The sequence below is a fragment of the Dama dama genome, chromosome 21 (assembly GCF_033118175.1).
Source record: "Dama dama isolate Ldn47 chromosome 21, ASM3311817v1, whole genome shotgun sequence".
NCBI classification, from domain to species: domain Eukaryota; kingdom Metazoa; phylum Chordata; class Mammalia; order Artiodactyla; family Cervidae; genus Dama; species Dama dama.
In genome coordinates this window covers 5,256,263-5,269,982 of record NC_083701.1, presented here as the reverse complement: position 1 = coordinate 5,269,982, position 13,720 = coordinate 5,256,263, and the positions used below count along the sequence as shown (strand labels likewise).

At 52.4% G+C, this 13,720-nt stretch overlaps 1 protein-coding gene across 1 annotated transcript in view; it reads right to left on the bottom strand.

The window, feature by feature from the left end:
* The window catches only part of COL22A1 (collagen type XXII alpha 1 chain), a 197,156-nt gene that overhangs the window by 119,620 nt on the left and 63,816 nt on the right, over positions 1–13,720 (bottom strand). The window contains exons 12-20 of the mRNA XM_061123137.1: positions 11,941–11,994; positions 11,095–11,148; positions 9,863–9,916; positions 9,200–9,244; positions 5,319–5,372; positions 4,659–4,703; positions 2,999–3,043; positions 2,710–2,739; positions 2,381–2,434 (exon numbers count right to left, since the gene is read on the bottom strand). Coding sequence (XP_060979120.1) covers positions 2,381–2,434; positions 2,710–2,739; positions 2,999–3,043; positions 4,659–4,703; positions 5,319–5,372; positions 9,200–9,244; positions 9,863–9,916; positions 11,095–11,148; positions 11,941–11,994 — 435 coding nt within the window. The remainder of the gene's footprint in view (positions 1–2,380; positions 2,435–2,709; positions 2,740–2,998; positions 3,044–4,658; positions 4,704–5,318; positions 5,373–9,199; positions 9,245–9,862; positions 9,917–11,094; positions 11,149–11,940; positions 11,995–13,720) is intronic.

The following is a 13,720-nucleotide window of genomic DNA, read 5'->3' as shown; positions in this document are numbered from 1 at the left end:
AAGGAGTTCATGATCTGAGCCACAGTCAGCTCCCAGTCTTGTTTTTGCTGACTGTATAGAGCTTTTTCATCTTTGGCTGCAAAGAATATAATCAATCTGATTTCAGTGTTGACCATCTGGTGATATCCATATGTAGAGTCTTCTCTTGTGTTGTTGGAAGGGGGTGTTTGCTATGACCAGTTCGTTCTCTTGGCAAAACTCTATTAGCCTTTGCCCTGCTTCATTCTGTATTCCAAGGCCAAATTTGCCCGTTACTCCAGGTGTTTCCTGACTTCCTACTTTTGCATTCCAGTCCCCTAGAATGAAAAGGACATCTTTTTTGGGTGTTAGTTCTAAAAGGTCTTGTAGGTCTTCATAGAACTGTTCAACTTCAGCTTCTTCAGCATTACTGGTTGGGGGATAGGCTTGGATTACCGTAATATTGAATGGTTTGCCTTGGAAATGAACAGAGATCATTCTGTCATTTTTGAGATTGCATCCAAGTACTGCATTTCGGACTCTTTTGTTGACCATGATGGCTACTCCATTTCTTCTAAGGGATTTCTGCCCACAGTAGTAGATATAATGGTCATCTGAGTTAAATTCACCCATTCCAGTCCATCTTAGTTCGGTTATTCCTAGAATTTTGACGTTCACTCTTGCCATCTCCTGTTTGATCACTTCCAATTTGCCTTGATTCATGGACCTAACATTCCAGGTTCCTATGCAATATTGCTCTTTACAGCATCAAACCTTGCTTCTATCACCAGTCACATCCACAACTTGGTATTGTTTTTGCTTTGGCTCCATCCCTTCATTCTTTCTGGAGCTATTTCTCCACTGATCTCCAGTAGCATATTGGACACCTACCAACCTGGGGAGTTCCTCTTTCAGTATCCTATCATTTTGCCTTTTCATACTGTTTGTGGGGTTCTCAAGGCAGGAATACTGAAGTGGTTTCCCATTCCCTTCTCCAGTGGACCACATTCTGTCAGACCTCTCCACCATGACCCGTCCATTTTGGGTGGCCCCACATGGCATGGCTTAATTTCACTGATTTAAAAAACAACTTCACCTTCCAAACTTACTATGCATATGTTTGCATACAAGATGTACTACAACACAGATGATCAATACTTGCCAATTACTGATCTGAACACACTATATTACCCATGTTATCTACTTAAAATCTCTCAACATACTGACAATGGTGGAGAGATTTGGAAATCATGTCTCAGAAGGGCTTAAGCAAGGTATCTAAGGTTATAGAGACAGAAGAGAAGTTATTCTAACCTGAATTTTTTGATGTGAAATTTTTCTAATTATACTGGAATTAAACATCTTCTCAATTCTAAAGGAAATCAACCCTGAATGTTCACTGGAAGGACTGATGCTGAAGCTCCAATATTTGGCCACCTGGTGAGAAGAGCCAACTCATTGGAAAAGATCCTGATGCTGGGAAAGATTGAGGGCAGGAGTGGGAGGAGGTGATAGAGAATGAGATGGTTGGATGGCATCATCAAATCAAAGGACATGAGTATGAGCAAAGTCTGGGAAGATGGTGCAAGAAAGGGAAGCCTGGTGTGCTGCAGTCCATGGGGTCGCAAAGAGTCAGACACGACTGAGTGACTGAATAACAGCAAAAGACATCTTCTAAGTTTCTTCTAGTTTTAACACATTTATCCTAATGAGGAATGGGCTTTACTGTAAATCTGACTATAAATCTGAATTATAAATCTGATTTACTTTAAATATGATCTATGGGCATTTCAAAATAAGTTTTATTTACTTGAAAGAAGCAGAAGTATGTTACCAAAAGGGACCTGATTCAACCACCAACATGTGGAATTGACCGATTCGTATTCATTATCCTTAGTATCTGAACTCACATCAAAAATGATCACAGAGTCCCTTTGAATGGCCTCTTCCCAAATGGTTATTCTTAACATTAAATTCTTAACAGAGGAAAAAACCAAAGGCTGAAGTGTTCCAAGTCACTTTAGAGTCAGTATTAATTAGAACCAAGCAAAAAGCAAATGTGCATTGGAAATGATTCCACTGGCGTTGAAGTGCCCAATGTTTTATTCTATTTTATCTAAAAGGAAACTAAAACACCAGACTGAGCACCAGTCTGAGCCTGGGGACTCTGGAGGCAGGCTGCCTGAGCTTTGACCCCAGGTCCAAAGTTGCTAATGCCTGACTCGTGCCCACTGATTCCAGTCTTCAAGGCCCAGCGTCTCCTGTGCTAGATGCTGAGAACAACCCCTGTCACTCAAGGTGATGGGATGAGCCTCTGAAATAATGCTGCACTCAGCAGCAAGAATGGCCACGATTTTGCAGACTTAGATATGTTCAGAGCGGACCCCAGGCTGGGGGGTGGGGGGTGGGGGGGATGACTTACCGGAGCGCCCGGTGGCCCAGGTGGGCCCTGGTGACCCCGTGGTCCGGGGGCTCCCTGGTAACACAAGCCAAACACGAATTAGCCATGAGGCCCCCTCCTCATGTTCCAGGCCTCCAACCAGGACCCTCTGCCGACTATCTTCTTCCCAAGTTCCCGGCAGGGACGCAGAGACACTGGTGGGAACCAGCATTCCTGGTGGATAGTCAATCCGACCCATCTCTGAGGGGCTCCATCTGAGCTCAGCAAGCAGTCTAGCCCCCACGCTGGTGGCCTGTCTATCTCTACCACCACCTGGGGCCCCACGGCAAGAGAACGCACAGCCCGCTTACCTGCTCGCCCTTCAGGCCCTCTCTCTGCACCTGGGGGACAAACCAGACGTCAGAAAGCTGGTGGCCTCTTCTCAATAGGCACCCTCACTCCACTCCACGCAGAGCATCTGTACAGCCATTTCTGACTTTTCTCTGATTTTATCCCATTTTCAGTGTGCAAGAGCCTCAGAGCCAGCTCATGTCATTAGAAGAGTTCCACCTCGTTCTCAGAGGTAACAACTCTCCCAACTACACAATCCGATCAGGGTCCGAGTCTGGGATTTTAACCTCTAGGGGCTGCACCACTTACCACAGAGCCTGGAACCCCAGGGGGGCCTGCAGGACCCGTGGCACCCTGCGGAGAAATGACAGACATTTCATTACAGGGAACTGTTGTGATTTTGAGCTATGGCCCCAATGACTGTTTCAAATTGCAAAGCAGCCAAGATCTGTCCCAGTAACATTCCTTCAACATGAGTTGAGAGTCACTGTATCATCACCCAAGAACCTCTGGTTTCTAGACTCTTCCAATAAATGCTCCAAATCACACCATGGCCCTTGGACCTTGTCTTCCCACTTCTGCTGCATTCATCATAATAAGCAATGAAAACTCAGCTATCTCCCAATCAGGAGGGGCCAAACACCTCTATAAATGGGGGGGGGGGGTGTTGGAATTTATAATTCACACACACACACACACACACACATGCAGTAGTGGGAAAGAGCTGTCACCTAGATCCAAACTTTAAGAACCATCCCCTCTTAGTGACTTGAAATAAACCACTTATTTTAGGATTTAGCATCCTCAGTGTCAAGAAAACTGCAAGAATACATTAAAATCCTGACACCAGGATAACAGAACAATATAAATCTCAACTCTAAAAATATTTAGACAGAGAAAATAATTAGGCAAGAACTGAAGTTCAAGTGAGCAAGTCTGGAAGAGATCAACCTTCTCCAGCCATCACTGCTAAAGAGAGGCTTTCTCAGCCCACAGGTGTCTTATTTATTTATAACTATACCCTGTTTCTGGAAGGAGTCAGAGCAGCCTTTTTCTTTTCCTTTATTTTCAGCACGTGCTGGGAGGGCATCTGAGTCGGGCAGCGACCTTGACCTGCACTCTGCAGGGAGGCGCTAAGCGCATGCAAGCATCTCTGGTCCAGCCCTCCTCACTTTAGCCGGGTTCCCCCCACTGCCCCACCTCTCTCCTGGCTGTGCTCAGACCCAAAGTCTGATTTCCTTCTTAAGGGCCTAAGCATCTGAAAGAAACTTTCTCTTGTACTAAATGCAGGGCTAGGTCTCATCACCCCTCCTGCTATAAATCCAGAGCACAGCATGCCTTCTCCATTTCCTTTGTGACCCTGAAGGCCTTTCAAGGTTATCATCTTCATACATTTTCATAGCACTTCACAATTTTACATGCAGTTCTTTGCATTACAGAAATCCTAAGCAGCAAATTCACTGAGTTAATAAGCCTTGTTGTGAAAATGTTCTAACACAGATGACCAGCAGAATGAGATGCAACCTCTATTTTATATATGAAATACCCAGCACATTTTCAGAATTATAATTCTGGCTTAAAAAAAAAAGTAAATGTTGCAAAGGAGAGAAGGAGAAAGAGGAAAAGGAGTTTGTAAGATATTTTTGGATTTGTTCCTACTCTGCCTTAGCCCGAAAAGCCATTTAAGTAGCACAATATTTTAATATATGTCCAGATGTTATATAATGGGTTATTTTCATTTGTTTTTTAGATGGATTTTTATTCCCCCAAATGGAAAATAATATTTAAATACAATAACCAGAAGTTTCTTGTAGGCTGAGTTCTAATGCACGATTCACCACCTCTGTCTGCACTTTGTTCCCAGAACTCCAGCACGGACACCCCCCAAAACACAGGCCTCAATTTGTCCCAGGGAGCAGCTCCACACCTGCTCGTCAGGGGCCATCTCCCACCCCAGCACCTGGCTTACCTTCTGTCCCTGGGGCCCTGGCTCGCCGGGAGGACCGGGTCTTCCCTAGAGAGAGAAGAACACGGGGTCAGTCAGGGGAGTGAGTGGAGAAGGCAGGGCTGAGGGTAACACGCCTCAAGATCTGTTCCTGGCCTCTCCCCCAGAAGGTTCCCTCGACAAGTTTTCCCAGACTGCACTTGTTGCTATAAAGTTAACCCAGGCCCACATCTCCATGTGGTCCCCTTTGGACTCACGGATGCATCTCACAGAACAGCCGTATCAGGACATTAAGAGTTCCGTTAATTTGCACAGCTTCATATTATTGCCTCTGTCTATTTAATACAGACCCTAATTTACTCAACTTGTTTCTTATTTATGAGCATCTGGGCTATCTGTAATCTTTTAGTCTTGGGACAGGACTGCAATTCATGCATCACTTTGAACATACGCACATTACCTGCAGTCTTTCCATTAATGACCAGCTGCCGTGAAACTAAGGTTAGACCGGTTTTAAAGCGGTGTGTTCTCTGGGATCCCTCCACTCTGGCGTGGAGGAGTCCGTGAGTGGCAAGCTGGGGGCTGGTCATTAAGCCTCCCAGAGCCCCCGGCCGAGCAGCACACAGACTGAAGCCTGCGGGCCCTACGAGCCGACCCAGGCCCCACCCTGTCCTGCCCACCTACCTGCTCACCAGTCTCCCCCGGCTTCCCAGGGAACCCGTCCAGGCCTTGCTCCCCCTGGCAAATGAAGGAAGTGAGATGAACAACAGAGGGACAAGCCCAGGGTCAGTGTCACAGGAACGAGGACCAGCAAAGGCACTCCATGGTCAGCTGGGCCCTGCTCTCCACCAGGCACCCGGGGAGAGCCCCCCAAACACACACACACACACCAGGAGAGAGCCCCCCAAACACATACACAACAGAGAGACACAACAGACACACACACAGCAGGAGAGAGCCCCCCAAACACACACACAACAGAGAGACACAGCAGACACACACACACCAGGAGAGAGCCCCCCAAACACACACGCTCACACACACACACCAGGAGAGAGCCCCCCAAACACACACACAACAGAGAGACACAACAGACATACACACAGCAGGAGAGAGCCCCCCAAACACACACATAACAGAGAGACACAACAGACACACACACACCAGAAGAGAGCCCCCCAAACACACACACACACCAGGAGAGAGCCCCCCAAACACACACATGCATGCACACACACACACACCAGGAGAGAGCCCCCCAGATACACACACCAGAAGAGAGCCCCCCAAACACACACACGCACACACACATACACACACACACACGAGAGAGCTCCCCAAACACACACACAACAGAGAGACACAACAGACACACACACCCCAGAAGAGAGCCCCCCCACACACACACACGCACACACACATACACATACACACACCAGAAGAGAGCCCCCCAAACACACACACGCACACACACATACACACACGCACACATACACACCAGTAGAGAGACAGATACACACGCACAGAGCAGCCTAGCCTCTAAGTGTACTGGGGGTCAGGGAGCACAAGACAAAGGTCAGAGAGGCCAGAAGCTGCCGTGAGGTCCCAGAGTTGCTGGCAGTGGGGCTGAGGTGAGACTCGGGCTGCTGAACCCAAAGCTGGTGCTCCAAGGCCCGGGTTTCCATCCCCAGACAGGGCCGGACCCCAGGGCGTCCCCCTGGGACTGCAGGAGCTCACCGCCACATCCCCCCGCCAAAGCTGTCCAGGGGCACACCCTTCCGGACAGAGCAGGGGCAGTTGTGTCCAGCTCCCGGCCCCCAGGGAGTGGGCGCCCCTCGTTGTGACTGAGTAGACCCACTGTACACTCTGCCGACTGTCCCGAGCCCAGCAGCCTATGGACAACCCATTCGGGCCTCACTGCCCCTCAGTCACTAGGAGGTCCTTGTGCCAATAGAGCCTGCACACCTCCTGGCTGGCAAGCAATTTCTGGAAGATGCTGAAAGCAAGGCTGGCCCGCCCGCCCCACACCCGCAGAGAAGGTCTGACAGGCGCTGGCAGAGCTGGGCTCGGTGGTGGGCAGGCAGGCACTGGCTCTCTCTGGCTGCACTCCATGTCTGGGAGGCCAGGCAGTGGGATGAACCTGTCTCGAGGGGAGACAGAAACTTCCTTTTTGCTGATTTAAGAAATTTAAGAGGTTCGCGAGAAAATAAACTGTTCTAAATACTCATCAGATATAAGAACTGGAAAGAAGCCCAAGAGATCATGCAGCCCAAGCGTCTGGTTTGACAGATGGGAAGACAGAGGTGCAGAGAAGGAACCAGCTCCCCCCAGAGTCGCCGAGAACATTGTCAAGGGAGCGGGGGATCAGACCCAAAGCGGAGCTCTGCGCACTCAGGTTATGCCTCCCTGCCAATCCTCTACGCCTTGCTGTTTCTACTCTGCCTCTCCCCTCCTCCGTCTCCCACCCTCCACACACACGGCCTCTGTTGCCAGCGCTGCTCTAAGCATTTTACAAGCATTAAGTCATTTAACCCTCATAGCAGCCTTACATAACAGCTACTCTCTACACTGAGGAGACTTGAGACTCAGAGGTGAAATCAACTCTCCGAAGGTCACACCGCTTGCAGGCCCCAGAGCTGTGCCTGAAACCCAGGCAAGCTGGCTCTGGAATCACCATGCAGGGCTTCCCCTGGGCCACGCTGCAGACGGAGGCTGACGGCTGACGGCTGGACTTCCTCTCCGGGGCCCGCCCTGCAGGTGACCCCCTGCTCCCCCAGCTTCCCTGCCAGGCGGTGGCTGCAAGGCGCTGGGCTGTGGCTCAGCCCGCCTGCCACGTCTGTTCTCCAAACCCTGCCTGCTCCCGGGGGGAGCCTTCACATCAGACCCTTGCCCCCCATGCACTAGGGCTGCTCATCAAGCCTGTGCCTGGACCCTCACTCACCCACAGGGTCACTTTCCCGTCCCCATCTTGTACAGGGGGAGCAGAGGGCCACAGAGAGGTGCTCCACCCAAAACCACACATGGAGCCACGAGAACTCTCTTCAGAGAACCGAGAGACACCAGTCCCAACCACCACGGGGCAAGGGATTCCACTGCTGGAGCTACAGTGATGAGACTTTGATATCTGACCAAACAGAAACCACGCTTTGGGGCCTGAGGTGAGGGGCGTCACCCTGGCTCTTGCCCCCCTCCTTCCGAGGAGCCTTTTGGGGACCCACAGGGCCATAGCTTCCTAAGTCACACGACACGTTCGTTTCCTTTGACCACAGTCTCCCTTCTAAGGGAGCGGCCCGAGGAAACCATCCTAAGTTGGGAAAAATAAATAAATAAAGGCATTGGTGTGAAAATGTTCACCAAAGCAGTATTTTTTAATCATGACAAACTGGAAACAATCCTCACTGATCAATAATAAGGGAATGAGCACATAAATCATGGTCTATTCACACACGGGGACGCTGTGCAGCCATTTAAGATAAATCATAGAGGTCTACAGCGGCACAGGGCAGGGGAGATGCTACCCGGAGGAAGAAGAAACATGACAGGATGCAAAGCAGAACACGTCATGTGTGACGGTGTAGAAAGACGTCGGAAAAAAAAAAATGAAAGATGTCGGAGACACAGGAGTAAGTCTTGCAAGAAATCAAGAAATGAGCCATAGTGGTCACTGCAGCTGCAGTGGGATGGTGCAATTACAGGCTGTTTTTTGGGGGTTTTTTTGTCCTGTTTCCAAACGTGTGTGTGTGTGTGTGTGTGTGTGTGTGTGTGTGTGTGTGTGTGTGTGTGTGTGTGTGTGTGAAGTTGCTTGAAATAAAATTAAATTTCTCAATAATTTAGACATTTTCTATAAATGACAGAAACATGTACTCCAGGAAGACGGAACAGGGCAGGTGCTGAAAAGGGGGCTGGAACCCGGCTAAGTGCAAGACTCAATTTCCAGCTCTTGATCTGAAGGAGCCCAGTGAGCAGATGGGCCTGGGATTCCTGAGAATTCGATGACCGCTGCTGTCCCAGGAGGTAGTGGGGGTGTGCCACCCTTCTCCCCACCCCCAGAGCCCCGAGCACTCCACCCACGGAAGGATCTGGTCTGCGGATGACTTGTGACCCGGTGGCGTCAATATAAAGGCACAGCCAGCCTCGGCGTGGAGAGTCTCAGCTGAGGTCAGGTCACAGCGCTCGGTTCACGAGGCTGAGCATGAGTTACCAGGGCCACAGGTGTCCCCACGCCCCCTCCCTCCATTAAGAGTCAGCGTCCCTGAGGTGTGGAGAGCTCAGGCCAGTTGCTAAGGAAGATGTGAGTACCCAGCAGCAACTGGAACTTTTTGGATCCCAACCCAGGGACCAGAAACCCCAAACTCTCTCTGCAAGGGGATCTCAACCCCTGCAGGTACCGGGCCCACGCCCTTTCGGGCCCAGAGTTTACATCTGGGGTCAGAAGCTAATGCCTCCTCTGCACCAGCCCTCAGTCACCAGAGGTCACACACACACACAATGATCACACACACACACGCTCACACACGTGCTGTCCACAGAAAGCTGCACGACTAACTGAAGCAGGCTGCAAATACCTTTTCTCCCCGGGCTCCCTTTTCCCCTCGTTCTCCATGGAGACCCTGGAGGGGAAGGGAGGGTGAGTAACATGCAGACAGCCCCGTCCAGCTTCTCTGAGCTGAGCCTGAGGCCCCGGGACAGCCTGCTCGCCTGGGATGGTGGTGAAGGTCTGTCTCCTGTGTGTCTCACTGCCCCCAGCAGCCTGCTCCTCCCTCGGGCCCGGGTGGTGAGCTGGGCCCCTGCCTGGATGAGAGCCCCTGCAGCTGGTGCCCCCGTCCCTGGACTATCCAGGTGCTCCCAGCTAAGACCTGAGCTCACCTGGCCGAGCGCAGCAAGGTGGCCCCAGACTCAGTCCCCACTGCCGTCCGATCATGGACCGAGGAACTGAACCTGAGACTCGGGGCCCCTTGAAGCCACATTCCTCCACCTCCCCTGGGAGAGGGCCGCTGTCCTGCCCTGCATCCACCCACCATCCTTAGGAGAAGCACCCAGAACCTGTGCAAAGGCCTCTCTCCCCTCTGCAAGCAGACGTGATGGAGACATGTGTGGGCCTCTCTGACCACACGCTCCAATCTATGCACAGATGTGGGGTGGGGAGCTGTTACAGGGCCCCGGGCCCAGGTCCCAGTCCCTCCCCAAGGACAGCAACAGAGCCCCTTCCAGCAGCAGCCTCTACTTACCGGAGCTCCGATGGGGCCGGGAGGTCCCGGAAGTCCAGGCGGTCCCTGGGATCCCTGCAGAAGACAGTTCCCAGAGCAGAGGATTCGGGATGGAGAGAAAATGGCAGGAGCAGAGGGAAGACGCAGTCAATAATCATGTTAGGGGCTGAGACAGCTGCTCCTCACCCACCACCATGTACCGCCTACACAACATCCCCCAGAGGGACCCCCCACCTCTGCTGCCCCCGTCCACGCAGAGCTCATGTCACCCCCTGCCTGGGGGAGCCAGGATTCACATGCAGCTCGGCTCGACTTCCACAGCAGCCTCTAAGCTCTCACGAGGCCGGCGCCGCAATCTGGTGTGGCCGCGCCCCGTGGCCATGCCGGGACCTGGGCAGGACGCGTGTAGAGCTCCTGGTCACAGGCCGGCTTCCCGCGACTCATCACACACACCTCACGTGGAGCCAGCACGGCCTGGACACGTCCTGACAAAGCCCCCCTGGGGTCCCGAGCCCGGGAGCCCCTGCTGCCTGGACCAGGAACTGCTGGCACTTTAAGGCTGCTAAACTGGCCATACTTGTTAAAACCCATTAATGTTAAAAAGTGCTTTTCCTCAGCCAAAGATACCCCAATTTCTGTCACCTAGTCTACTGAAACAAAAAAATACAGTGGTGCGTGCATTTACTGATTTTTGTGGAAAACAAATGAAATTAGAAATAACCCGGAGGGCCACAAATAGAGGAAAAGTTATGTAAATCATGATGCATCCACATCATGGAATAGCAAGCACTGATTAAGAGAACCGGAGGTATCGATCTGTACTGATGAAGAAAGACACGTCTCTTGTTAGAAAAGCTAAATGGCAGAGTATGGCAGGATTCACTTTCTGTGAGAATTTAGGAAGCATCAGGGGTGTGTACACACACACACACACGAGCAGGTGTGTGGCTGCATGAGAAGCATTTGCAGGGCATCAAGTGGGCCCATAAAAGTTGATTTTGCATTGAGATCTGTGCACTAGAAACATCAGAAAGTGAAAGTCACTCCGTCTGCTCTTTGTGACCCCGTGGACTGTAAGGTCCATGGAATTCTCCAGGCGAGAACACTGGAGTGAGTAGCCTTTCCCTTCTCCAGGGGATCTTCCCAACCCGGGGATCGAACACAAGTCTCCCACATTGCAGGTGGGTTCTTTACCAGCTAAGCCACAGGGGAAACCCAGAAACATCAGAGGAAGAGCTCAGAGCAACACTCACCCGCAGGCCCACCTCCCCGGGCAGCCCCGGCTCGCCCGGTTCTCCTGGCTCCCCCTGCGGCACAGAGAACAGTGTGAGGTCACAACCCGGGGGACTCAGGCCCAGGCCCCGGGGCGTCCTTCCCAGAACTAGATCTCAGCACGGAAATGGTGTCCTAACAGCCGGCGAGCCGAGACCTGAGCTCCCCCCAGAGGCGCCTCAGACAAGCAAAGGAGCTGATCGCTGCAGGCCTTCATCACCAGAACCCCCAACAGGCTCCGGCTCTGCTGATCCACAGAACCGGGCTGGATGGAAGAGCGGAGAAAGCACTGTGGCTGGCGTTGACGGTAAGGAGCCACTGAGGACCCAAACCGAGTGGCGAAGAGGACCTCTTTATCCCGGGTCAGATGGACCCTCCTGAGCTGAGATCACTTCCACCTGGGGTCCCAACTCAGAGGCCGGGGAGGCAGAGGGAGAGTCAGGCACCCACTGGAGGCAGGCCGGCTGGACACATGGGCTTCGGGGGCTGCTGGGGCCCCACTGACTCCTTGAGCTATGAACTGAGGACCTGCGAACTGGGTCCTCTGGCTCCACTCCAAGTTCCAGGCACTGGGACGAGAGACCAGAACTGACGGTCAACCAACTATGAAAGCAGCTCCCAGGGGCAACCAGGTGATGCCTGGTGGCCGGAGCTGCTGATGTGGTGAAGTTACCAGGCCGACCTCCAGTGACCTGGGAAGATCCTGGTACAAAGGGGCCCAGCTAAAGCCTGGCCCTAGCGAAGGCCAACCCCCCACCCCGGCACCGAGGACACGGGCTCTGATTAGCACGCCCCCAGCCCGGGGCAGCCTGTGGGAACAGACGTACCCGCATGCCTTTGCTGCCGTCTCTTCCAGGGGGACCCGGCAGGCCCAGGGAGCCCTAGGAGGAGAGAGAGAGGAGCGGTTAGGATGGGGTGAGGACCGCACTGGACACGGGCTCTCCGCGGGGCAGCGGAGGATGCACCAGGCGGGAATCATGGCCGAGACGCTCCTACTCAGAGGGTGGCAACATGCAGATCTGCAGCCCAGACGCCTCCGGGGGAGGGCAAGAAATGCAGGCTCTCGGATCTCCCTCCAGACCCCTGCCTCAGGGTCCACGTTTGAATAAGACCCCCGGGTGGTCTGTATGCACCTGACAGTGGGACTGAGATGCCCCGGCCCTGCCTCTCGGTAGCTCGCCATGTGGCCGCCCCACTCCGGGGCCGGGTCACACATGTGAGCAGAGCGTCGGCCGCAGCAGGGTTCTCGACCTGGGCCCCCCAGCACCGGGCGGGTGAGCCTTTGCTGGGGGCGGGAAGGCTGCCCTGGGTGACGTAGGGTGTCCTCCAGCGGCCCTGGGTGCCAGGTACCACTCCCCAGGTGTGACAACCCAAGCATCCCCGGGAGGAAAAATCACACCAGAAATGCTGGGCTAGGCCAGGTATCAAAAGTGCTTCTCAAGCTGGAGCAAACTCCGATCCAGTGAATCAAGAGGAAACATATGGCACACATGCTCATTCAGCAGCTGTGGGGACGTCCTCATCCCACCGCCACGCTCCCTGGAGATGCAGGAGGGGGCAACTCAGGAACAGGGAACCCGGGGACCCCTCAGCTCCCATCCAGCCCCCACACCGTCTCATTCAAATCAAAGGACTCCACCAAGACCTCCATCCCGCTCCCTACTCTCCATCAGTTTTCCAAGGACCACAGAACAAGTTAGTGCCTCTTTCTGGGGCTTTTCCATCTGTGAAATGAGGATGTCGGACATTCAATGAATAAATGAACTGATGAACCTGTAAGTAATATCTAGATAACACTATGGGCTAAACCCTGTAGGAAGTCTTCAACAAGTATTTTCTTATTTAGTTCTCATAATAAGCCCATTAGATAGGTTTTATTTTCTCAAAGAAACACCACACATTTCTAGTTTTACCTAGAAATTAAGATACACGCATGTTTGCACTCATGCATGCACACACATGCACGCACACACAAATACTTTAAAAATATCTACAAAGTGCATTCTATGGGCAAACATTCTAAGTTGTTCTGCTATTGCAGAGAAAAACAGAGACATCTCTGGCCCACAACTGCACCTTTCTAGCCATGGGACCCCAAAGGCAGCCACGCTGGAAGGCCGTTTGTCACTCATCTCTCTTCAAAGTGTGCCGAGTGACACTGGCAGGATGACTGGGAGGGTGACTGGGGGTTTCGGATATAAAGCACACACCACATGGGGCACCCCCACAGCCAGCAAAGGACGCCACAACTCATGTGCAATGTGCATAGTAAACTGCCTGGGTGGCCATTTCCTCGGGACAACTGGGAGCTGACGGGGTCAGACTGTCCTCCCCGTCCACCCCTATAAGGGAAGGGCAGCTGTGGCCAGAGATTCCTCACCCTCTAATCCCACAGCTTCACAGTGGGGATGAACCCCCTGCCCGCCTGTGCCTCCATCTGACTATTTTGAAACTCAACTGAGGTTGAGCGAGGCGACCAGTCCAGATGCAAGCGATTTCTCTGATACGGAACGGCGACTAGACACCAGCTAGCATTGCTTTCATTAGCGTTAATGGCAGAGCCAACAGCAATAAGAACAGGATACTAAAGACAATATTAAGAGGATA